Genomic DNA, 26,698 nt, shown 5'->3' on the forward strand with positions numbered 1-26,698 from the left:
TGACTAATTTCACGCCACTCATTAAATAATTTAAGGTAATTTTATATACTAAACAAAGCTTCCCTTAATATCTCCAAAAGTAGTAAAACGCCTGCTTTTGTTAGGTTAAATAAAGTCTTTTCTTTAGTTCAAAAACATACATGAGATCCTTACTTCTTCAAACCAAAGGTACTTTAGACTTATACCATAAACTGTATAGAATTCATGGATCATATGAGGATATATGAATAAATGTTTGCTTCTGGTTCAGCTTATAAACTATCCTTTTTTTTTTCTTGTAGAATTCTGTGGGTTTCTATTCTTTTACTTTTTTCAATTTGGCATCTAAAAATAAAACCATAAACAACTTTTAGCACTAAACCAATGCTCACAAATCATATTCATTTATATTAACAATAATCCCAAAGTACAAATTTGCATTAAAAGGATTCATTAGATTCCATATGTAATCTATTACTATTATCAGGAATCTTATATAAGATGTCTCCAACTTCACACAGCATTCAGGGTCATTTTCATGGTGACTTTTTGGTTGTTAGTAATTGCCATGTTGGTTTCTGATGGGGGGGTGGGGACAATCACTAAATTTCAAGCACTGTTCTAACCTTATCCCCTGGGACACTAGTACAATGCATATATCAGAATACTGAGTGTTGACTCCTCACTGGCTACACAGTTAGCAAAAGGGCAGAATTCATAGAATACTAGGCCCGTGGTCAACTTTCCTACCAGTAGGGAGTAACAAGTATAGCCTCTACGATCCACAATTTTCTCATCTGAAATTAGAGATGATAATCCTTATCTTAGAGAATTTTAAACTCCATAAAAAGAGGGAAAAAATGTGAGAAGAAAAATATATGAGAACCACAACACATAGTAGGTATACAACAAATGGCAGTTATTGTTCTAATCAGTCTCAACCAGAGTTCTACTGCAGGTGAAGGCCACCAGGGGTTCACAGCATTGTTGCAACAATTACTTATTTAAAGAGACTCTGAATAGCACATTATATTTAATATCAAGTCAACTTACCCAGACAGGAGTACAAACCCTGACTTATCCAAGCTAATATGGCAAGAGTTATGAGGTCACCAAAACTAGCAGCAATGGGGGTAGCAACATTATCAGGATTTATGCCAGTCTTCTTTGAACCAACAATAACCCCAACCATTATTATTCCTGGAAGAAAGAAAACTCATTACTTTTTATGCTATGATTTAGAGAAAATCAATCCCCTAAATACTGAAATATAAAAGCTAGACAAACAGTGAGTACATCATTTCCAGTTAGACTGCTTAGATAAGCTGACTAAAGCAAACAAAACATTTTACTCTAATGCTCTGGCAAAATGCCTTTCAACAAATTCCAAGTAGGGATCATAGAAGATTTGAGAAGTTCAGTGTTACATTTAGAGAACTGAAAAGCTACTGTAAAAAAGCATTCAAGCTGAAGTTTCAAATTTAATAACATGTATGTCTTAGATGTAATGTATATTTGTACCAAACCCAAAGATTTTATGTTAACCCTCAAATAAGGAATGAAAATATCAAAGAAAAGGTGATTCGTATTTATATGCACAGCAATTGGGAAGAAGACCAACAAAAACAGCTTTGTGCTAACCATAAACCAGTATGGAAGCCTAAAAATGGCTATAGGGGGAAAAAAAACCCAACAGAATCTCACTGCATTTTTAGACTGAAAATGACTCAAAATGATTTTAGTCTAGCATTACTCATTTTATAGATAATAAAACTGAGGTCTTGGGAGTAGAGCTTAAATTCTTGTTGAAGGTCACAGAGCTTGTAAGTAACTCTACTTCCATGTTTTCTACTACCCCAATAAAGCCACAATTATTAAAAGTAGAATCTCTGTCTTGCTTCAAATAATTTCTCACCTCTTAAATTCTGGAGATGTTTTCAATCTATAGACTTACCTTTCCCATAATATCATTGTAAAAAGAAAAAAAAAGCAATAGAAAAGTTTTTAAAATGTATTATGTAATAATCAAGATGTGCTCACATAGAATCCTTTTTTCAAAGTCAGCACATTTAAAGATCAACATGGAAAGTTCTCCCAGGACAGGATGCCATCCATATCTTTTCAGCTGAAAACAAATATTTTGCCATCATGGGCCAGCGGAAAGAGCTGGGAGTCAGGAAACAGGTTTTAATACTGATTTTCTGCAAACAAGCTGATGAAATTAGGTAAGTCACCTTACCTGAGTCAGTTTTCTCACCTACAAAAGGTGGTTAATAGTATCTGCTCTCTCTACATATAAATGTCCAACTATCATAAAATTAGAACACACATTGTTCAAAGTAAAAAGCTTTAAGCACATGTATTTTAAAAGTCTGAATTCTTATGATTTTGAAAATCCTAGGCAATACCAATAGTTTTTACTGAAAGCGTTTAAACAATTATTTCTAAATGAAGCAAGATTAGAAAACAGAAACGAACTTAAGGTAAAAGAAGCTAATGCTCTGACTTTTTTTTTTAGTGTTTCTTTATTTTGGGGGGGAGGGGAAGGGGCAGAGAGCGATGGGGACAGAGGATCAGAAGCCGGCTGTGTGCTGACAGCAGAGAACTCATTGCGGGGCTCGAACTCACAAACTGTGAGATCACGACCTGAGCCGAAGTCCAACGCTTAACCAACTGAGCCACCCAGGTGCCCCAAATTTCTTTTAACCAGAAATTAATTTCCCAATAGCTTAACTTCATCCCACTTTGGCCAGTGTTAACACCACTGAATTCTGGTAATTCTATATATAGACAAGAAACTACCCTTAATAAAAGTACCAAAACAAAATGCTTGAAAATATTTTGGAAGTCAAGTCTTAATCTTAGTAAGATTCTCTAAATTCCCAGAACCTAACCAAAAAAGTTAGCTTAACAGTTTTATAATCACCTGACGTGAGAATTTTCTATTTTTCACCTTGCTGGTGATGTAAGGGTAAGAAGATGACAACTGTAAAATAAAAATGATTGTAATTTCATAATAAGCTAGTTCTCTACTGTTAAGTTCTTAATAAATAAAAAGAATGATACCACAACTGAAAAGTTTTAAGGTAGTTAACTTTTTTTTAAGGTTATTTATTTTGGGGGGGGGAGGGGCAGAGAGAGGGGGAGAGAGAGGGAGAGCCCAAGCAGGCTCCATGTTGTCAGCTCAGAGCCTGATGCAGGACTTGATCCCACAAACTGTGAGATCATGACCTGAGCTGAAATCAACAGGTGGATGTTCGACCAACTGAGGTACCCAGGTGCTCCAAATGTAGTTAATTTTTAAAACTTTCTGGCTTTTTGGGGCGCCTGGGTGGCGCAGTCGGTTAAGCGTCCGACTTCAGCCAGGTCATGATCTCGCGGTCCGAGAGTTCGAGCCCCGCGTCGGGCTCTGGGCTGATGGCTCGGAGCCTGGAGCCTGTTTCCGATTCTGTGTCTCCCTCTCTCTCTGCCCCTCCCCCGTTCATGCTCTGTCTCTCTCTGTCCCAAAAATAAATAAACGTTGAAAAAAAAAATTAAAAAAAAACAAAAAACTTTCTGGCTTTTTAAAAGTCTAAAGCCAGTAAAATACTGTGCTGAGCATACGGTTATATTTGTATTGCCACAGAATTAGTAAAAAAAATTTTTTTGAAATCTGAAACTTTAAAAAATTTTAACAGAGGGACTGCTTTTGAAATTCAGAATTCCTGGAATCCTTGCTACTCAAATGACAAGCCAGTAAATCCTCTGCATGATTTCCAGAAAGGAGTTTCTCAATTAATTTAATTTATAGAAACTAATGAATTATCTATATTCTTGATCTCATTCGGGAACTCTACCAGAGTACCTAAGGCCAGGAGACAACCTCAGAAAGCCTGTTCTACATTAAGGTTTACATACAACAAATATAGGTATTTGTGAAATAAGATATTTTAGAAGTTTGTAGATAAATTTTCTCTCCTTCTTGCACTCTTGGTGGGAATGCAGGCTGGTGTGGCCACTCTACAAAACAGTATGGAGGTTCCTCAGAAAGTTAAAAATAGATCCAGCAACTGCACTGCACTACTAGGTATTTACCCAAAGAATACAAAAATCCTCCTTAAAAGGGATACATGCACCCTGATGTTTTAGAAGCATTATCTACAATAGCAAAACTATGGAAACAACCAAAGTGTTAATCAACTGAGGAATAAAGAAAGAAGATTATGGTATACATATATATACACCATATATATGTTTTATATATATATATAAATGTATATTTATATATATACATTTATATATATATATAAATATATATATATTTATATATATAAATATATATGTTTTATACACACACACACACACACACACACACACACACACACACACAATGGAATATTACTCAGCCATAAAAAATGACATCTTGCCATTCACAGCAACGTGGATGGAGCTAGAGAGTATTAATGCTAAGCTAAATGAGTCAGTCAGAGAAAGACAAAGTATGATTTCGCTCACATGTGGAATTTAAGAGATAAAACAAAAGAGCATAGGGAGAAGAGAGAGAGAAAGACAAACCAAGAAACAGAGTCTTAACTACAGGGAACAAGGTGGTAGTTACCAGAATGGAATTGGGCGGAAGGATGGGGGAAACAGATGAAGGGCATTAAGAGTACACTTATCACGGTGAGCACTGAGTAACGTACAGAAGTGTTGAATCACTGTATTGTACGCCTGAAACTTAGACACTGTATGTTAACTGGGATTTAAATAAAACTTAAAAATTTTTTCTCTGAGGTTCTTACAATGAGCAGGTATCATTTCAATAAAAATAGTCGACATGGAAAATAAATTATTTGAAAGTGAAGGACGGTACAGTAGCCATTTCTAAATCCACTTACCCTGCAGAAGAGATGCAATGAAGGCAGTTGCCACACTGCTAGAGCACAAGAGTATGGAATGGTCAAGATAGTATTTCCCCTCTGGAATCCAGCCCAGTATAATTGCTGCCACAGCTGCTAGAAAACCAACCACTGTTGCCTGAACCTAAAAAAATTTTTTAGAAAGTCCAACTGAATTATTCATTTCAAAACCAGTTTTTACTTCATTATGTAAATATGCATACCAAAAGTCAGAAGAAAGGATTGCATCTGGTCACTGAGCCGCATTACCGTTTGAAGAAGCCACTCTATTTTGGTTTTAATATTCCCTAAGGCAGTGAGTTCTCGAACTGCCACGATCTGGTGCCAGTGGGTATGGAATGGGGTCCAGGAATCTGTTTTTATGAAGCACCTAAAGTGACTCTGACGGTCTAATCCACAGATCATCTACGAAGATACCAACCTTAAGACTGAAACGGAAACGTGTACCCAATCCACACGACTGAAGTCTGACTTCAGAGGCAGTGCCGGTAAGAGACTGGATTTTATGATCAAATGATAAGAATCTGACTCTTGGCTCTATCACCTAATCTTGTGGCAAGTTATTTAAATTCATTCACCCAGCAAGTACTTATTTAGAATCTACCACGTAGGAGGCGCGCTCTCCTGGGTCTTGGGATACACGGTACTCAAAATAGATTTATTCCTTGTTCTCCCCCCAGCTCTTATCTATTTTTTAAAGAGACATTTAAAGAATCTTTGTAAAGATTCTCTTCTCTATGAAAACACAGTTGTGCTCAATATTTGAGAAGAATTTCTAGGTGCTCACAGACTCTCTGAAGCCAGTCCATGTACTGGAATCCAGAGCCATCTTGGCTCCCATCCTGACCAACAGCTGCAGGGAAGGAGGATGACAAGGGAAGGGTACGAAGAACAGAAGGAAAATTAAGCTGAGATAGAAGTTATTAGAATGATGCGACGAATAATTTATACTACCACTCTTACTTAGTAAGAGTTCAGAATATTAAAAGACTAAAACGCAATATACTTTCAACTTTAATTTATAGTAGCTTACTTGTTAAATATTTTGATTATTAACCCTGCCTAGGTTCCCACAAGTTCAAGCAAGAAAAAATCACAGACATCTCTAATGCAATACCATGGTTTAAAAGAAGGGGGCCAGGAAGCCCAGAAAAGTTAAGTAAATTAACAAAGTTTATGCATCTGGTTAACGTTAGAGCTCAGATTAAATCACAGATTTTCTTATTTCGAATCCTGTGATCTTAGAAGCAGCTAGACAAATATTTCTTTTAAGCCCACATTCCAAAACTCATTTTATTTCTATGTCTTTGAAATACATTACATGAAATTACTTTTCTGCAACCATGCCTCTCAACGTGATGTCCTAATTGAGCTAACATTAAAATAGTGAGTGTTCCCTAAGCCCACTTGCTGGAGAGTTACTAGAGGCTGCAGTCCTGTGTCTTGGGCATAGTAGGAAGTAGTGGAAGATGAAAAGACATTCACCTGAGATCAGAAGGAGCTGTAAATAATCCATATATAATCCATGATTTAGTGTATATGTAACTGACAATTTAATGTGTTCATTTAGATGAGCTCGAGTAACATTAAAAGATTAACAGATTAAGAAAAACCATAATACATAAAAGGGTTAAGTTTAATTTAAAAAGATTTACTTTAAAAAAAGTAGAAAAAAAAGTACCTAAGCAATGACGTGCTAAATATTTATTTGTACAGTTAGTAACTCAAGTACTCAAATTCTGGCTCTCTTACACACTTATGATTAAAAATTTATATATATATATATATTATATTTTAATTACATGTTTTTCAAATTTGGAAGAACCTGATCAATTTCTAGAGAAAGAAAACTTTTCAGCAGTCATGGGTATCCATTTACTCTATCACTTTTTCATTGTACTAAATTGTTTTGAGCCCCCTGAAACAATTAAAAAAATTTTTTTTAATGTTTATTTACTTTTGAGACAGAGAGAGACAGAGCATGAACAGGGGGAGGGGCAGAGAGAGAGGAGACATAGAATCTGAAGCAGGCTTCAGGCTCTGAGCTGTCAGCACAGCTGACACGGGGCTCCAACTCACAGACCGTGAGATCATGACCTGAGCCAAAGTCGGACACTCAACCCGAGTGAGTCACCCAGGTGCCCCAAGCCCCCTGAAACAATTAAATGGTAGTTTTTATAGCACTAATATTTATTCCATTCTTACAGGTAACACCCAAGATGTATAAACCCAAGATCCATAGGCAAATATCTGCATCACTTACCTGCTTTAAAGCCAAGTTGCCAATTATTAGGTTCCACTTTTCAATGGGTGAATCCATCTTCCCGATATTTACCTGTTAAGATAGATACTTTCACATATCACTGACTAATCATATGCTTTCAACTCTGTTTTAGCAGCATCTGAAATCTTAAGCCAAAGATAATTCTTTAGTAAATCTGATGAACTCACATTTTTACTTAATATAAATCTGATTTCACTATCAGCCTTGAATCTCACATTTAGCTTGCCTAATACGTTTAGGGGAAAAAAACACTTTTTTAAAATTTAACTACTAGCCCACAAGAACTAGCGGGCCAGTTAATACTATCCATTTGCCCACTGTTTACAACATCATCAAATGTCATCCTAACATGCCAAATTTTATGTACTGAAGCCCAATAGGAATAATCACATAATTCTGAGCTGCTAGCATTTTATTCCACATCATGAAACTAGTCTAATTTGAAGAATTAGTGACCAGAAAACCCAGGATTAAATAAGTCATTTTTATGTACATAATTTATATTTGAGCCATGACTAAAACTCTTAGCAATAAAAAATTCATTCAGTTCACATATAAATTTTCATTGTGTATTTCACTATTAAAATTTATGTATCTTTCTGCTAAATGGAAGAATACCCTCTAAGAAAATATTATTCAATTGCTCTATATGCTAAATCATTACTTCTCAACCATTTAGGACTCAAAACACGTATATCCAAATCTGTCGAGTTTTTCTAATGCAATCATTTGGAAAGCAGTGAAACAATGTTTATTAAAAAAAAAAAAAACATACGAAGTTGGGTTTCAATTATTCATCATCTGCTTGGTCATGGAAGGTTAAGTGAACGGGTAAGGTAGGAGATACATAAGGATTGTTATTTACCAGTAGAGTTTAGCTCACTGGCTTCAGACCAGAAGATTAAGTGCTACATCAACATTTCCACTATCAATTTGAAAAACAGATTCTATTCTTGAACCTCCTTCTGGGACCTAGTCCCAAAGTATCCAGCAATGCAAATATTAAGATTTCTCAGTTTTTCAGTATAATTATTCATGCTGTCTTTATTTGCAGATTTCTTTCCTAAGCCTGGAAATCTACATTATTCACGAAATTTGTGTTTGTAGCTCTAACAACCTGAGTCTTTCCTCCAGTGAGTAATGAGGCAGAGGTAATGTTTAAAGAGTGAAATCCACTTAGGGTTTAATATTCAGGAAATAGGCATGACAGAAATTAGTGTTAGTTTTAGTAACTTTTAGAAAAAAAGTCTATAGGTATAAGAAGCAATCTAAAATGATTCCATGAAAAAGTAGAAGATGTGAAGACTCCAGGATTACTTGATAGTCAGGAGAGGTAGAGACACACATATACTAAGGTCTAGGAAAAGGTCAAGAAAGTCACAGAATGAGTCACAGAATGAATGAGTGCTATGGATTAGGTATGCTACTGTGCCAGATTCACTTGTACCATTGCCACAGTTCCTGCTAAAGCCTGAAGCTACCTTCCTCAAAATCCTCTCCCCTAGAGCTGCAGGTTACAGTCTGCCAGTGACAGGAGTTTGCCTAAGATTTGGAAGGCAGAAGTGAAAGAGAGGCCATTATTTCTGTAAGGTCTTGGTAATCAGACATGGTAGGCATCCAGATGTCTACACTGCAATACACCCATAGCTTTCTTCCTCTTCTCCAGTGCTTCAGGTTATTTCTCCGACTCTTCCATCACAGATCTCTCCTTCTCCCCCATTTGTGTAAGCCCAAATTGCTCTATTAAATTCCTTATTGCTCTCTATAAATTCCAATATATACCAGGGCAGTTCTAGTGAGCAAACCCATACTGAAAGAACAATGTCACGCTATTCAATTGCTCTGTTTTGTAAATGATGAAGATCACAATTTCTAAGTCCCTTCCAGATCTATAAGTCTCTAAATCTATAGTTCTTTTAGTCTAACATAAATAACAAGTTAATGTATGATATGAAATAAAATATATTTCACATTTTATGAAATATAATTTATAATGAGAAATCACAATGTATTATGTGAAATAAAGCAGAATATATTCACAAATAAAAATCACCTTTTTTTGTTTTTAATTATAAAGCAAAGATTTTTAGAAGGATAAAAAAAAGACGAGAGAGAGAAATGTTGATCCAAATTTAACCATGTAGGGAAAATACTTATGGTACGGGCGTGCATTGGAGTGGAAGTGGGAGTTTGGCAGGAAACTGAAAATTGACCTGTGCTGTCCAAGAATTGGGCTGACCTAAGATACTGGCCAGTGGCCTAGGATCAGCATGAATCATCTAAATTTTTCCAGAGTAGAGAGGAAGAATCACAAAGTGTTCTGTTTAAAGGCTTTTGCTAGACCTACTTTTATTCAATTAGCTGACCTGAATATCCTGGCTAGAAAATCTGAGAACTAAGAATGTGATATAGTGGAATATGATCTGATAAAGACTTCTATATGACCTGGGTTAATGTTTTTAAATTGATACATATTTTATATATTTTAAATATATATATTTTATGTGTTTTAAATATTTTAATATTTATATACAACCTGGCCAATGTTTTTGCAAAGACACTAGTTAATTTTTTTTTAATGTTTATTTTTGAGAGAGAGAGAGACAGAGTGCAAGCAGGGGAGGTTCAGAGAGAGAGAGGGTGACACAGAAGCCGAAGCAGGCTCCAGGCTCTGAGCTGTCAGCACAGAGCCCGATGCGGGGCTCTAACTCAGAAACCATGAGATCATGACTTGAGCCGAAGTCTGATGCTTTAACCGACTGAGCCACCCAAGCGCCCCACTAATGTTTTTAATCTAAATGCCTTAGCTTGAGCCTGCAATCCCTACTTTTTATAATCCCTACACCTTTTTCTCCATAGATGTATATGTTACTTTTCTGACCCTGAAGCACATGAATTACAGATAGGCTTTAAAATTTACTGGGACCAAAGATAAAAGTAGGTTGGAATGACCTTGAAAGTACAGATTTACAAATATAGTTACTATACTTGGTATTGGAAAAAAATATATTTAATATGTAAATAGATGAAACAAGGGTACCGAAAGTCTCCACTAAAGTATTAGTCTTAAATATATATATATTAAATACGTGCTCCAGGAGCACCTGGCTTGCTCAGTCAGTTAAGTGACTAATTCTTTGACTTTGGCTCAGGTCATGATCTCACAGTTCATGAGTTCGAGCCCCACATCAGACTCTGTGCTGACAGCACAAAGCCTGCTTGGGATTCTCTGTCCCCTCTCTCCCTGCCCCTCCCCTGCTCATGCTTGTGCATGTGCGCACACACACTCTCTCTCCCCTGCACCTGTGTAGTTTAATTGTCAGCCAAAGATTTAAGCAGAACTTATGCCCAGATTTTGAAGCTCATCCTTTCTACAGTTCTATTGCTGCTGGGATTTCCCCATAAATTTCTACCTGCTCTGTCAGCTCCAAGCTCTGTTATCTAATAATTCAAGACAATAAAACTTCAGCTTTCTGCCACTATACCTACGCACAAGTCACAAAAAGCATTTGATCAATAAAAGCAAAAAAACTCACAAATCTTAACCAGTGTATTTGTCTTTCAAGAACAGGCCCCTCTCATGCTTCTATTTAGTTGTGTGTTTTGTTTTTCATTTTTTGTTAGACTTCCTGACCTCTGTCACCTCAAACTGGTAAGAAAGACTGTGGGGTTTCTGCCACATGAGATCCAGGGACTGGGGAAACTCCCTCAGGCAAAAAAAAAAAGCTACAAACTTTGCAATGCTTACTCATTGCAGACATGGTCCTTTAAGGATGACCTCTCGTTTCTACCTGCTTTTAATTACTTTCTATTGCCTTCATATAATTTGTCTAGGTTTTCTAATTGTTATTCTCTGGGAAGGGTCACTCACTATTTCATTCTGCCATTATATGGAATTAGAAACCATATTACATACTTTTACATGCTTGAAATATTTCATAAAACATAATATGGTAAAACACATATATGTACACACACACCCTAATAATATCTTCCTGAATGTGCAGGGGTGATGCCTATGCTCATAATCTTGAATGCAGTAATGGTTTCACATGTACACACTACGTATTGAAGCTCATCAAATTGTAAACTTTGAATTTGTGTAGTCGATTTGTGTCAATTATACTTAAAGCTTCAAAGAAAGGGGGGGGAGTTAAAAATCTCGATGACTGAAACGGTTTAAGTTATACATAAGTAGTATACTCCACAAACCTATGGCTATGGATTGGTATTTATAACTTAAGAAACATACTCTAGGGGTGCCTACGTGGCTCAGTCGATTAAGCATCTAGCTCTTGATTTCAGCTCACGTCGTGATCTCACGGTTCATGAGTTCGAGTCCCATGTTGGGCTTTGTGCTGAGAGCACAGAGCCTGCTTGGGATTCTCTCTCTTTCCCTCTCTCTCTGCCCCTCCTCTGCTCATTCTCTCTCTCTCTCTCTCTCAAAATAAAGAAATAAACATTTTAAAAAATAACGTAAAGAAACATACTCTAAAATTGAGAACCAGTAGGAATATGCAAGTTTTGTTTGTATCTAACAATCCGGTTTTCTGACAAGAACCTGTAAAATTTAGAATTATGTCAAATTTAGAAAAGAATACTGAGACTGTAACTATATCAAAGTTATGCCAGAGTTATTAATATCATTATTTGGGATTTAATTTTTCTTTATTTTAGAAGTTTTACAATTTGAATTGGAAATCTAACTTATAGTTATCAGGGAAAGGTTTTGCCAGCTTCTTCATATCCTTTTACACTGGGATGTAAGCTCAGTGAGAGCAGGAATATTTTCTGTTTTATTTATTGATGATTCCCTAGCACACACTAGCACTTGGCATACCATAAGGGCTCAGAAATATTTTTTGAATTAATGAACTAAAAAGCTAAAATGTTACAAAATAATTTCAGAAAATCAAAGGAGTTCTCTGAGAGGTTTAAGGCAACAGAAATCAGTTTTGTCTAGAGTGGGAAAATACTAATCAAATGGTTCTTGTCAATTTGCTCCTGGAAAATAGATTTATAAGCTTTAAAAACATATACATTGTCTTTAAGACAGTGGATGCCATTTTTGACTCTTATATCTAGCATCCAGAAGCAGAAAATTTTAGACCTCAGGTAACAGAATTTAAACAATTTATAGAATCACTGTGCTTGGGATTGTTTTCTAGTTATATACTACTGTTATGTATCCACAACAATTATCTACTATAATATATATCTACTGTTGAAAAGATAAAAATCCAGGAAAAATTATTCAAGTTAATCATTATAATTTAGAGACAAATTTTGACTCAGGTAAGAGGGCATGATAAAGTTGATTTGAATTCATCATTATTATATCTCCCTTGTTAAAATAGAAAACCTTTTTATTGAAATATCTTTTTGTCTGGTAACATTTAACCTTTACCTTTATAGAATAACAAGTTTTTAAAAAAATTTTTTAAATGTTTTATTTATTTTTAAGACAGAGAGAGACAGAGCATGAGTGGGGATGGGGCAGAGAGGGAGACACAGAATCCGAAGCAGGCTCCAGGCTCTGAGCTGTCAGCACAGAGCCCGACGTGGGGCTCGAATTCACTAACTGTGAGATCGTGACCTGAGCCGAAGTCGGACACTCAACTGACTGAGCCACCAGGGCGCCCCTATAATAACAAGTTTTAAAGACAACTGCCCTTCAACGATCGCGTGAGTAGGCTCTATCTGATATCTTATGTTTTAGGTTCTCTATCTTTATACTTACACAAAGCTTTCCTTATAATCCTATAAGTTCATTTATCCTGTTTCTCCGGCAGACAATGATAAAAATGAGAAAAGACTCTTTAATGGAGCAAAAAGATTAAAGTAATCACGGACTTGCCTGCCACAACTATAATGATTTTTACTCCTACTTTTAGTTAGTTAGTTAGTTAGTTATTTTTATGTTTACTTTTTTTGAGAGAGACAAAGACAGAATGTGAGTGGCTTAGGGGCAGAGAGAGGGAGACACAGATCCGAAGCAGGCTCCAGGATCTGAGCTGTCAGCACAGAGCCTGATGAGGGGCTCAAACTCATGAACTGTGGGATCATGACCTGAGCTGAAGTTGGACGCTCGAAGGACTGAGCCACCCAGGTGCCCCTTACTCCTACTTTTATAACTGAAAATAAATACTACACAAGAAAATTGTAAAATTTTTAAAAGAATTATTTTTTGACCATAGATGAAAAGGCTGACTTTCAAATAGTACTTGTTTTAAGTTAAAGAAACAAACAAACAAACAAACAAACAAACAAAAATTGTTGACTTTTTACCCTGGAACCAGGGAGTTCAGGTAGGAATCTGCCACAACAGTCCCATTTAGAGACAATTGACAACTGAATTAAGGTAGTGGCAGGTGGGGCATAAAGGGAAGGGGAGAGGGATTTCATAGGTTGAATGGACAGCCTAGACATTAACTGGATAGAAGAGGGATAGTGATTGGTAATGTTAAGAAACTGATAAGAAATACAGAAAGCACAGTTGGAGCGAGAGAAGGTAATGAGTTTACTTTTGAATGTAGTGAGGGTACAGACGATTGAAAATTCAGCTGTAGTGATCAGGAAAGAGGCTGGAGGTACAGATCTGAGAGTTAGCAATGTACGGGCAGGGGTGGCATACATGAAATTATTGACAGAGAACACAAAAACAAGGTACTAATACTTCAGGAAAACCTCAAATCAAGAAGATGAGCAAAGAAAAAGAAACCAAAAAAATAGACTAAGAAGATGCCATGAAAGAAGTGGCAAGAGTCCACACCGCAGTGTGGGGTCTCAAAGTCAAGAGTAATAAAAATTTTAAGAAGAGAATAGTCAGTGAAGAGTCTGTCGAAGGTGAGGCTTTGGGTACTCTGCTTTCAAGAAGGCTTTAACCTAGAGTGGCTTTAACAGTTGATGGAGTATCAGGATTGGAATATAGTTGGCAATGATTCTCTAGCATTCTGTAAGAATGGTAACACACTCCCCCTACCACTTGAGATCAAATTCTCTGAGCAATGAAAACACCATAAACTAGGTAAATATACCATGTTATCATAGTTTGATGCCATGAGTTACTACTTTTCCATCTACGAATTTTCCATCTCTCAAATCCTGAGAAATTTTCAAGTGACTACTCCCAGTACTTAATTTCAGCTAATCCATCAGCCAATTCTGTCATTTCTCTCTGAAAATTAGTTCTGGACTCCAACTATGTCTCACTATATCCACTGCTACCACCCTGATCCAAGCCAGCATCGCCTCCAGCCTGTATTATGGCAACAGACTTTTAACTTGTCTCTGTTTTAGTCCTTGGCCCTTTATAGCTCTGTCTCAACACAACAGTCAAAATAATCTGTTGAAATATCTATCATATCATAGCACTCCTCTGTTTAAAACCTTCCAATGGCTTCCCATTTCCCACAGTCGGCAAAGTCCTTACAAAGGCCCACAAGGTGATCTCACACCCTGTTATTTTTCCTTTCTCCCACTTGATCCCAGGCCCATTGGCCTCTATGCTCTTCATTAACGCAGTGTTGTTCTCAAACTTTGATGTATATCAGAATCGCTGGTTAAAATACAGATTGCTGAACCAACCCCCAGAGTTTCTGATTGAGCAGCTTCTGGGTGGAGCCAAGATTGTGCATTTCCAACAAGTTGCTAACCAAAGTTGCTAACTTTGAGAACCACTGATCTAACATATCGACAGTCCTGCCTCTGGCCTTTAACACTGACTAGGCCATGCCTATCTCAAATTCTTAGCCTCAAAAAATAAAAGTACATCTGTGTTGCTTCCAGTTTAGAGCCATTATGAATAAAGTTGCTATTAACATTTTTTGACCAAAAAAATAAAAATAAAAAATAAAAGTAAAACACATTAGTAGATGGAAAAGTAGTAACTCATGGCTTCAAGCTATGATAACATGGTATACTCATCTAGTTTATGGTATTTTCATTACTTAGAGAACTAGGTAATCTCTTCATTTTGCAACTCAAACATCTTATAATCAGTGACAAAATTCCTGATCTGTGGAAGACATCAACTGCAGCCCTACCCCCCCAAAGAAAGGTGCAGCTAGCTCACTCAGCGAAGACATTGGTTGATACTCTCCTCCCATGGGCTCTGCTTCTAATCAGCTTTGGAGTTCCACTCTCTTAAATATGAACAAATAAATGTAACCAGACTTTTGATGGAAGTATCTACCATAAAATATAAATGCCACAACAAAAAATACTAAAGTTCAAATTAAAAGATTAAGATTAAATTCACCTTTAGGCAGTACTAATGGTAATATGTGACCAAATTACACAGAAATTAATTTGCAGCAAATTCCTTTTTAAGCAGATTCTCCACAGCATGGCCTATTTCAAAATGGAGTGACATTTAAGCTATTATCTGAATCTAAACAAATACTGGAGAGTGCTCAAGAATGTTGCTTTTAGAAATATTTTCTTTGAGATAAGCTAGCCAAAATTTCAGTTTTCCGGGCTAAGTTATCAAGTTGCTTAAAAGTTTGGGTGCCTAACTATATTTATCAGAACAAAGTTCATTTTCCAACAAAATGAAACTAGAGCTACCTTTTAACTCTCATTCTAACGATTTTCTTTTCCTTTAACTGTTGCCAGTTCTGTTTTTCAAGACCTCTTCTTTATTCCCCTGTCTTGCCAAGAAGCCTCTTGGGTTGAGTTCTACCTTGCTGACCTACCGGTTCTTAAAACATAATGCAAATGTAGATCACTGGGAAAAGTTGGCAGATGGACCACGTGTATATAATTTCACTAACTCTTAAAACATTGGTAAAACTACATAAAAGTTTTTTTTTTTAAGACAAAAGCTAGAGGTATAATGGACACACATTCCAAGTGTGAAAATCAATATTCAGCTAACACCAAGGCACTCCCCCCAATTATTTTTGGTTAGCATTTTACCTTCTGCCACCACAAGATGTTCCAAGGTCACTTTATACTTTTATGTTCCAGTCCAAAGAGGCTTCATTTCTATTATTCTCCAGTTCCTTTAATATTCAATCATTATAATGATGATATGAAAAATTATAGACTAAAGTGAATTTGCCCAAACAAATCTACCAAGGTCTGGCTAGTATCTGACTGGCTGATACCCCTAGACGTTTCTAGCTCACCAACTAATTATGGAAATAAGTAACAGGACTGTATCTTTAATACTTTAAAAAAGTAACGTGGGTGCCTGGGTGGTTCAGTTGGTTAAGCATCCAACTCTTAAATTCAACTCAGGTCATGATCTCAGAGTCATGGGAACGAGCCCCGCATTGGGCTCCATGCTCAGCATGGCTTAAGATTCTCTCTCTCTGCACCTCCCCAACTTGTGCACGCATATTTTCTCTCTCTCTCTAAAATTAAAACATTAACAGAAATAATAAATATCAAAGTTTTAAAATATTAAGTAATGAAAAACATGGTATATTGGTGCTAAGACCAAGCCCTCAGGAGAGCATCCTTACAATGCAGAGGAGACTATCAGGTGTTTGTTACTGAGGTTATTTATTGGTTTTAAAACTCTTGACTCAGTTATCCTGTGCAAGTAAAAGGGAATGTTCTGGAATGTGAGGTATTCCATTATATTCTAGCTCTGTGTCTTCGGGAAAATTACTCAACTGTTCTAAGCCTCAGTTCCTCCTCTATGAACAGGAATAATAGTGTTTATCTCATAGGGTTGCTATAAGATACCCTTGTAGGCAGTTAGTACAGTCCTGGCACATTATGAGAGCACACTAATACCCAATATTTCATTATGGTCCTGGGCAGAGTTTAGCTGTATGACCTTTCATATATAACAGGGAGCTTAGAAGGTTCCATAGGGCATATGCAGCACTTTCTCTTAACTGAGCAAGCCAATAATGTTAATAAAACATTATTTAATGCCACACATTTATCTCCTTTCCAAGCATCTTTTTTACTCTGGAAACCTTAGGGAACTTACAGTTGCCTGGGGGAGAAATGGGGGGAGGGAAGGAACAGGAGAAAGTACTCCCATCGCCAACACAGTTGTTCAGGCTTTAGATACGCAAAATTTTCCCCCTAGTTCATAGATGGGTTCATTTGCTGTAGCTTTTTTTTTTTTTTTATTTTTTTTTTAACGTTTACTTATTTTTTGAGACAGGGAGAGACAGAGCATGAACAGGGGAGGGTCAGAGAGAGAGGGAGACAAAGAATCTGAAACAGGCTCCAGGCTCTGAGCTGTCACCACAGAGCCCAACGCGGGGCTCCAACTCACGGACCGTGAGATCATGACCTGAGCCGAAGTCGGCCGCTTAACTGACTGAGCCATCTGGGCGCCCCTGCTGTACAATCTTTAAACAAACAAACAAACAAACAAACAAACAAACCCAACTTCATATACTAAAGGCAATGCAATTAGTAACACCTTTTGAAGGCTTAATTTTTGACTAACATTAAATGGGTAGATGGTTCACTGAAATGAACCTCACTAGTTATGTGATTTTAATCAACATAATTTGGTTGCACGATGGTGAAACTCCAACAAATGTTACAGTGAGAAAGTAATGCCCTTTTAGGCTTCTAAAATTAAATCAGAACCCTGTTAGTGGCAGTGTTTTTTTTAATGTTTAACCTTTCTGGATGACAATTTAGCATATGTAGCTAAGGCCTTGAAAGAATGCCTTTTTTTTCTTTCTGAACAGTTTAATTAGAATCCTAAAATTGCCCCAAAGAAATAAAAGAATGCAAAACTGTCTGTATAAAATTATTCATTATAGCATTGTTTATAATAGCAAAACATCAGAAAGAGCCTATGTATCCAAAAATAGATGCTAGACTAACCTATAGGAGAGCTATATAGCAGAAAAGTACATAGCCAATAAAAATGACATAGGTGTATATTCATTGAGGTGGAAAGATGATCAGCATATATCTTAAAACGGATATCATAGATTTTAAGGGACAAAATATATGATTACTGTTCTTTTTCAGAATATACAGTATGTACCTACTCTGATATACCTAATGATGTATAAGGATAGATGGATCTATACCAAAATATTAATACATGACTATGTCTAGGTGGTTTTAAATTTTCTTCTTTATAATCTTTCCCTTTTCTTCAGTTTTTGCAATAAGTTTGTATTACTTTTATAATCACAAAAGGTATAAATACCAATCAACCAACCTTTGAACCATAAAGAATCTCAATATCTGATTTGTCCCATGTCTGAAGCACTGATGGTAATTGCCAGAATGCCCTGGAGTAAAATGAGGCAAGTATACTACCTCAGGATAAATGAAGGTCTGTAATTTGCAAATTAGCCAACCCAGAGAACTTTCAGGGTATCATATCAGGCATTACCACTTATCATATCCCTGAGGTCCAGAAATTTATCAGATAGAGGAAAAAAAATTTTCCTGGTACAAATTCTCCTTCACAGAAAGAAACAGCATAGGTAATATATATACTTAGAAGTAGGAAAAAACTTACTGCAGTGGATAATCTGGATGCCAATGTCATTTCCAAGTTTCCTTTGAGACCAAGAAGTGCAGGAACTAAAATGAAAACTTCTGTTACCTTTTTGAACACCTCCCAGTGCTGCAAGAAAAAAACAAAAACAAAACAAACAGAATTTTCTGACACCCTGTCAAAAACACTTTAGATAAAGGACATTTCTAAAAATCTCCGCCGTCTTTCCCAATGTTGCATCCACATATTGAATGACAACACAAGTCATTTAATGAGTGAACATTTAGCTTAACCCTATTCTCCAGAACTCTGGAGCCTTGAGATGCTTTAGAAGATTTAGTTAAATTGGCAATGATAGTCGATGCAGTCACTACATCCCCAAATAACTCTAGCTTGCCACACAAGTCTGATGCCCTTACATTTTGCTTTATCCCTTAATGAGGACAAGAGTCAGTGTAACCAGTAGTTAAGAGAACAGACTCAAGAACCAGAACATTTGGATTTGAATCTTGGTTCCAACACTAACTACAACAACTCCACAGGAAAATTACAGCAATATTATTATCTAATTTCACAGTTGAAGAAATAAAGACTCAGAGAAGTTCAATGATTTTCCCAAGGCCAGAAGACGAGACCTAGATTGGATGTCAGGAGTTCTGAGTAATCCCATGTTGTGGTACCCATTTTAGGGTGTGAGGCAAGAGAGCATAGGATCATTTAAAAAGCACTAAATTGGAAATTAGAAAATTTGTGGTTCTAGGCATGGATCTGTCATAATCTAGCCACATAATCTTGGATGAGTCATGTGTCTTTTGGATTTCAATTTCTACTCTGCCCTGTCTAGCCCTTGCAAAAATACTTTCATGTTAATGAAAGTACATATTAAAGTACTTTATAAATTGGAAAAAAAAACCCACACAAATCCCTTAATAGCACAATCTGCTATTTTACTAATGCTATTAAGAGGTGACTGTGGCACTGAGAGACTTTATGGACTGAAAAAACAAAAACAATATTTGACATTCACTGATGGCTTGTTATGCGCCCAGACACTGTTCCTTAGGCTTACTCATTTAAGCTACAACAAACCTACGATAGGTACCATTCTTAAAAAATCAGACATAATTCAGGAGCACATTTTACCTAGGTCGTAATTTTAAGATACCTACCTATATGACTTAATTTTGGAAACACCAGAATACTACCCGAATATCTCTATCAGTCTACTTCCTTCACGTCATCACAGATTGTATCTACTGGGATATACTTCTTTTGGTTACTCCCACCCTTTCCAAGTTCAATTCAAATCAAATACTCCCACGAGAAACCCTATGAAGTCACTAACACCTTAGCATTGATATAATAAGAACGAGCAATGATTGATTTCCTATCCCATGCCAAATAAATTCTACATTCTTTTCCCTACACCTGCAGAGGCATGTGTCTAGAAGTTCCCAAACTTTCTCAGTTTTCATGGTACCCCTAGGCCAAAAGAAATACCAACAGTCCTATTTATGAAGTAGTTGGTCCAAAAAACTTAGTGAATATTTACCTCCTAACAATTTACTAGCCATTTGTAGAAATAATACAATTATATTGAAAAAATAATATTTTATGTTATAACATCATAATTACTTATTAATTGGGTGTGTGTACCTGTGGGTCACTGCATGACTTCTCAAACTTGGAATTGGAAACTACCACCTTCATTTCTTGTTCTGTATTGGTTTTTGTGTGACACTTGCTTTTTTTCACAGCACCACTGAAAATCTAGTCATCAAGAGAAATGTTGTGTGATGTAATGTTGAAGTATTAAACCACCTTGAGTCTGTAAAGTGTCCAAGAGATGTCACTGTGTTTCCTTTAAATTTTTTTAAAAATCCCACAGCAACCCTGGAGTGTCCAGAGACAGCACTTAGGATATATGATGAGGTTAGTGAGAAGTTGTGCAGAACTTTAGTCAAAGGGAAGGCTTCAGATACCTGGGTTGAAATTCTGAGTCTACGACTTGTACTACGTAACTTGGGCAAAATTATGCTTTACTTTCTTCATCTAAAATAGGGATATTATTGAGGGGCACCTGGGTGGCTCAGTCAGTTAAGCATCTGACTTCAGCTCGGGTCATGATCTCATGGTTCGTGAGTTCAAGACCCACGTCGGGCTCTGTGCTGACAGCTCGGAGCCTGGAGCCTGTTTCGGATTCTGTGCCTCCCTCTCTCTCTGCTCCTCCCCAGCTCACAGTCTGTCTGTCTGTCTCTCTCTCAAAACTAAATAAGCATTTAAAAACATAAAATAGGGGGGCGCCTGGGTGGCGCAGTCGGTTAAGCGTCCGACTTCAGCCAGGTCACGATCTCGCGGTCCGTGAGTTCGAGCCCCGCGTCAGGCTCTGGGCTGATGGCTCGGAGCCTGGAGCCTGTTTCCGATTCTGTGTCTCCCTCTCTCTCTGCCCCTCCCCCGTTCATGCTCTGTCTCTCTCTGTCCCAAAAATAAATAAAAACGTTGAAAAAAAAATTTTTTTTAATAAATAAATAAAATAAAATAGGGACATAATTGAACCTACCTCATATGGTTGTGCTTAGGACTGTACCTGTACATAGTAATGGGTAGCAATATTGAAAGTTTATTAGCTATATAACACCAAGATATATTACCAGTTAATTTCCTGGCAGGAGGTAATGCGGAAAAAAAAATTCATATACTTAAAAATTTTTGCCATAATAAAGACATGACCTCTGAGGCTATATATATTTACGAATCCCTAAACTTCTCCACAAGAACTTGCCCTAAAGGAAGTCAATGTCTAATCTTACCTAATTTTGGACTTCTGTCAACATCCAGAACCTCAGCGAAGTACTCACACAATCAAATGTAATGTCAGAGTGCTCGTACATATGCATTAGACTCAAAACCTAAAAATGTTTTAATGGCCAAGAGGAAAAACAAAATTGAAACTTAAAAAATAATAATAATTAAATAAGTTGAGGAACGATCCACAGAGTCCTAACTTTAATATAAACAGCAAAATTTTAGCGGTTCCTGGGTGGTTCAGTCAGTTAAGTGTCTGACTTCAGCTCAGGTTATGACCTCACCATTCCTGAGTTTGAGCCCGGCATCAGGCTCTCTGCTGTCAGTGCAGAGCCTGCTTTGGATTCTCTGTCTCCCTCTCTCTCTGCCCCTCCCCCCCATAAATAAACATTAAAATACATAAATAAACCAAATAAACAGCAAAAGTTTTAAAAAGTCTAATTGGTAAAAGAAGTCGATGCAATTTTAAGAAACATACATACTCCAAATCTGGAGAAGTTTGGTTCTTATTTTGATTTAGTTAAAACTAAACCTATTCAGGGGCAACTAGGTGGCTCAGTCAGTTGAGTGTCCAACTTCAGTTCGGGTCATGATCTCATGGTTAGTGAGTTCAAGCCCCACATCGGGCTCACTGCTATCAGTGTAGAGCCTGCTTCAGATCCTCTGTCCCCCTCTCTCTCTGCCCCTCCCCCCCTCAAAAAATAAACCAAAACATAAAAAAATTTAAACCCATTCACCTTCAGACATATGACAAAATGACCGATCTCACACATAATCAGATAAATGCGAAATAAAAGGTGATAAATTTTCATCTGTGAGATTGGTAAAGATCGAAAACTTGGATAACATTCCATTGGGAAGAGTATAAGGAAATAGGCACTCTATGACACTACTGGGGAGAATGTTAAGGTTTAACTTCTTTGGGGGAATTGGGCAACTTAAATATAAATATATAAATATAAAATGAACATAATTTTCAACTCAAATCTCTACCTCAAGGAATTTATCCTACAAATAAACGTGAACATGAGTTTAAATACATACATATGATGAATTTACTGCATCATTGTTCATAATAACAAAAGATTTGAGGCAACTGAAATCCCCCTCCTTAGGTAACTCAGTAGAAAAATAATATAAAATGATACATCCTTGCAATAGAGCATGACATAGCTGGAGAAGAATTTGGTAAATCTTTGTGAACCTATATAAGGATAAACTAAGAAAAGCAAGGTGAACAGAAGCATTGTTTGTGTCTCTGGCAAATGCAAATACACACACACACACACACACACACACACACACACACACACCACTTGATGTCTATTGAAGGAGGCACAGAAAAGTAATGGTGCTAAGGAAGGGAATAGGAGAAAGGCACATACAGGCAGAGAGAGACTACTTTCTCCATTATATATTCTTTCATGCAGTTTAAATATGCTTTATCAAATATACAATTTCATTAAGCTTTTCATTTTGAAATAATTATATATTCACATGCAGTTATAGAAAAAAAAATTCAGAGAGATCCCATGTACCCATTACCCAGTTTCCCCCAATGGTAACATTTTGCAAAACAATAGTGAACCATATCACAACCAGGATATTAGCACTGATACGGTCAAGATACCACCACAAGGATCCCTCCTGCTGCCCGTTTATAGCCACATCCATTTCTCCCCACTCCCAACACCTTCTTAATCCCTGGCAACCACTAATCTTTCTTCATTCCATAATTTGGTCAATTCTAGAATGTTACACAAATGAAGTAAGTATAACCTTTTGGGGTTGGCTTTTTTCACGCAGCATAATGCTCCGAAGATTCATCTAGGATGTTGCATGTTGCACGCAATACTTTGTTCCTTTTTGTTGAGGAGTAGTATTTCATCACATGGATTTACCCAAGTTTATTTAACCATTCAACTGTTGGGGCTGTATCCACTTCTTGGCTGTTATGAATAAGACAGCTACAAACAGTCATGTACAGGAATTGTGTGAACAGAAGTCTTCATTCTCTGAGATAAATGTTCAGGAATGCAATTGCTAGGTTATATGATGGTTAGCATTTAGTTTTAGTTAGTGTGTGGGTGCGGGTGTGTGTGTTTTTTTAAGAAACTGTCAAGGTGTTTTCCAGAGTAGCTGCTCTATTTTAAATTCCCATCAGCAATGCATGAGTGATACCATTTCTCTACATGCTCAACAGCACTTCATATTTTTGCTATTTTTATTATAGCCACTCTGACAGGTGTGTAGTGATATCTCATAGAGATCCTCACTTGCATTTCCCTAATGGCTAAAGACGTCAAACATTTCATGTTTATTTGCCATCTGTACACACTCTTTGGTGAAACGTCTCTGTCTTTTGCCAGTTTTCTACCTTTTTTTAACTGTTTAGCTTTGAGAGTTCTTTATATAGTCGTATTTTGTCAGATATGTATTTGCAAATATTTTCTTCCACTCTGCAAATCTGCTTTTGATCCTTTTAACAAGGTCATTTAGGGGCGCCCAGGTGGCTCAGTTAGTTAAGCACCTGACTCTTGATTTTGGCTACGGTCAAAATCTCATGGTTCATGAGGTTGAGCCCTGCATCAGACTCTGTGCTATGCTTGGGATTCTCTCTCTCCCATTCTCTCTGCCCGTTCTGCTCTCTCTCCCTCCCTCCCTCCCTCCCTCTCTAATATATGTATAAAAAATGTCAGTCACAGAGCAAAAATTTTATCCATTTTTCCTTTTTTGGATCCTGCTTTGGGTATTGAGTCTAAGAAATCTTTACCTAGCCCTAGATCCTGAAGGATTAGTGTCAATTCTGCTTAAGATATTTAAAATTTTTTTAAATGTTTTTACTTATTTTTGAACCAGAGAGAGACAGAGCATGAGCAGGGGAGGGGCAGTGAGAGAGGGAGACACAGAATCCGAACCAGGCGCCAGGCTCTGAACTGACAGCACAGAGCACAGATGCGGGGCTCAAACTCACAGATCGTGATATCATGACCTGAGCCATGACCAGAGCTGTTCAAATTATCTATTTCATTTTGAGTTCATTGTGGTAGTTGTTTTTCAAGGAAGCAGTCCACTTTGCATAAGTTGTAAAACATACGAGTGCAGAGCTGTTTGTGGTATTCCCTCATTATCCTTCTGACATCTACAGGATCTATAGTGATATCTCCCATTTCATCCTGATAGTGGTAATTTGTCTTTTTTTTTTTTTTGTCAGTCTTGCCACAGATCGTCAGTTTTAGTGATCTTTTCAAAGAACCATTCGTTTGAAACCATTGTTTCAAAGATTTTTCTCTATTGCTTTCCTGCTTTCAATTTCATTGATTTTTGCTGTTATCTTTATTATCTTCCTTCTGCTTGATTTGGGTTTATTTTGCTCATCTTTTTCTACGTTTGAGATGAGCGCTTCAATTATTAAGATTTCTTCCTTATCCTAATGTATGCATTTAGTTCTATAAATGTCCATCTCTGTATTGCTTTACCTGTGACTCACAAATTTTGATGTTACATTTTCATTTCCACTCAGTTCAATGTTTTGTTTTTGATTTTTTTTTTGAGACTTCCCCTTTGACCATGGATTATCTAAACATATGCTGTTTAGTTTCCAAGTATTTGGAATTTTTTCTTTTTTCTTTCTGTTACTGATTTCTAGTTTGATTACATTGTAATCAGAGAACACAGTCTGAATGACTTCAATATTTTAAACTCGTTGAGGTTTGGTTTATGGCCCGGGATATGGTCTCTCTTGGTATACGATCTGTAACAGTTTGAACAGAATGTGTGTTGCTGTTTTCAGGTGGACTAGTCTGCAAATGTCAATTAGATCTCACTGGCTGGTGGCGTTGCTGAGTCCTTCTATATCCTTGCTGATTTTCTACCAAGTTGTTCTATCAATTATTGAGAGAAGGGTGTGGAAGACTCTGTGGATTTTTCTATTTCTCCTTTCAGTTCTATCACGGGCTGTCATTACTAGCTACCTAAATCAAAGTCCTGGCACTCTACGTGCCCTTCTCTGATATCACCCTGGCTGAAATGTTGGGGTATCTCACTGCTGCCTCTTCCCCGCCCAGGCTGATTGAGGTATAACTGAAAAAACTGTAATATATTTAAAATGTACAACACGATGAATTGATACACATATGCTCTGTGAAAAGTCCCTCCATCGAGTTAATTCACACATCCACCAACCCAAACTGTTACCTTTTCTTTGGTGAAAATGCTTAAGACCTACTCTCTTATTTAGAAATTATTATACAGTACAGTATTATCAACGATAGTCACCATGCTATACATGAAATCCTCAGAACTTATTCATCTTATAAGTGAAAGTTTGTACCTTTTAACCAATCTCTCTCCATGTCCTCCATCCCCCAGCAAGGATTATTCTGTTTCTGAGTTTGACTTTTTTTTTTTTTTTTACTCCACATGTAAGTGATACCATGCATATCCATCTTTCTCTATCTGGCATATTTTACTTAGCATAACACCCTCCATATACATCCATGTTGTTGATTAAAGCCTCTTGAGGTTGAAGTCTAAGCCCTGAACTGAACCTTTGCTGCCCTGGGTATACAGGTGAGACCACAGTTCTTTCTGTCATGGTTGGCTAGAGCAGGACAATTCTTACCTACCAGGTTTCAATCTTGCTAGGCTGCCTGTTTCCTAGTCCTTTAGAGAGCAGGCCTTTCTTGTTGTCTGCATCTGTTGGCATTCCCAGGTTGTTGGCCTCTTTAGCTACAAATCTGGGATATATGAAGCTAAAGGGGACTAGACAGGCTGCTCTCTTCTTTCCATCTTTTACAGAATCTTCTTAGGTTTGTTTTATATCAAGTTTCCAGGATATGTGGGTGGGTGTGTGTGTGTGTGTGTGTGTGTGTGTGTGTTGTTTTATCGGACTTAATGGGCAGGATAGGTAAAAGTACATTTACTATAGCTTCCCGGAAGTGAAAGGCCATGTATTATTTTTTAAATAACAACCAGAACCATTACAGCAGAGAGTGCTAGTGCCTTTCTGGGATCACAGCTATGTTAAAAGAGGTATTTTATCTTTAGTACAAACTCTAAAACTATAGCTATGCTTTATAAGGAGAGACAAACATGGTGATGCCTTCTTAGCTTTGTGATCCTGCCTTGATCCTGCCCCCTTACCTTCTCTTTGCCCATTTAAAACACTGGTATTGTGTCCACAAAACTTCACCAAAGCATCCCTTTTCTCTCTGACTGCTCTACTTTCCATATCAGGAAAATAACCCTAACTCAGAGTCCCAAGTTAGAAACACAACTTAGGTATTGCAT

At 37.0% G+C, this 26,698-nt stretch overlaps 1 protein-coding gene across 5 annotated transcripts in view; it reads right to left on the reverse strand.

Moving 5' to 3' along the window:
• SLC41A2 (solute carrier family 41 member 2) overlaps positions 1–26,698 on the reverse strand; it is a 123,360-nt gene that overhangs the window by 59,379 nt on the left and 37,283 nt on the right. For all 5 annotated transcript variants that reach the window (XM_027070952.2, XM_053226676.1, XM_053226675.1 and 2 more), the window contains 4 exons: positions 18,623–18,730; positions 7,141–7,212; positions 4,857–5,001; positions 1,033–1,179 (listed from right to left, as the gene is read on the reverse strand). In XM_027070952.2, coding sequence (XP_026926753.1) covers positions 1,033–1,179; positions 4,857–5,001; positions 7,141–7,212; positions 18,623–18,730 — 472 coding nt within the window. The remainder of the gene's footprint in view (positions 1–1,032; positions 1,180–4,856; positions 5,002–7,140; positions 7,213–18,622; positions 18,731–26,698) is intronic.

The sequence above is a fragment of the Acinonyx jubatus genome, chromosome B4, assembly GCF_027475565.1.
Source record: "Acinonyx jubatus isolate Ajub_Pintada_27869175 chromosome B4, VMU_Ajub_asm_v1.0, whole genome shotgun sequence".
NCBI classification, from domain to species: domain Eukaryota; kingdom Metazoa; phylum Chordata; class Mammalia; order Carnivora; family Felidae; genus Acinonyx; species Acinonyx jubatus.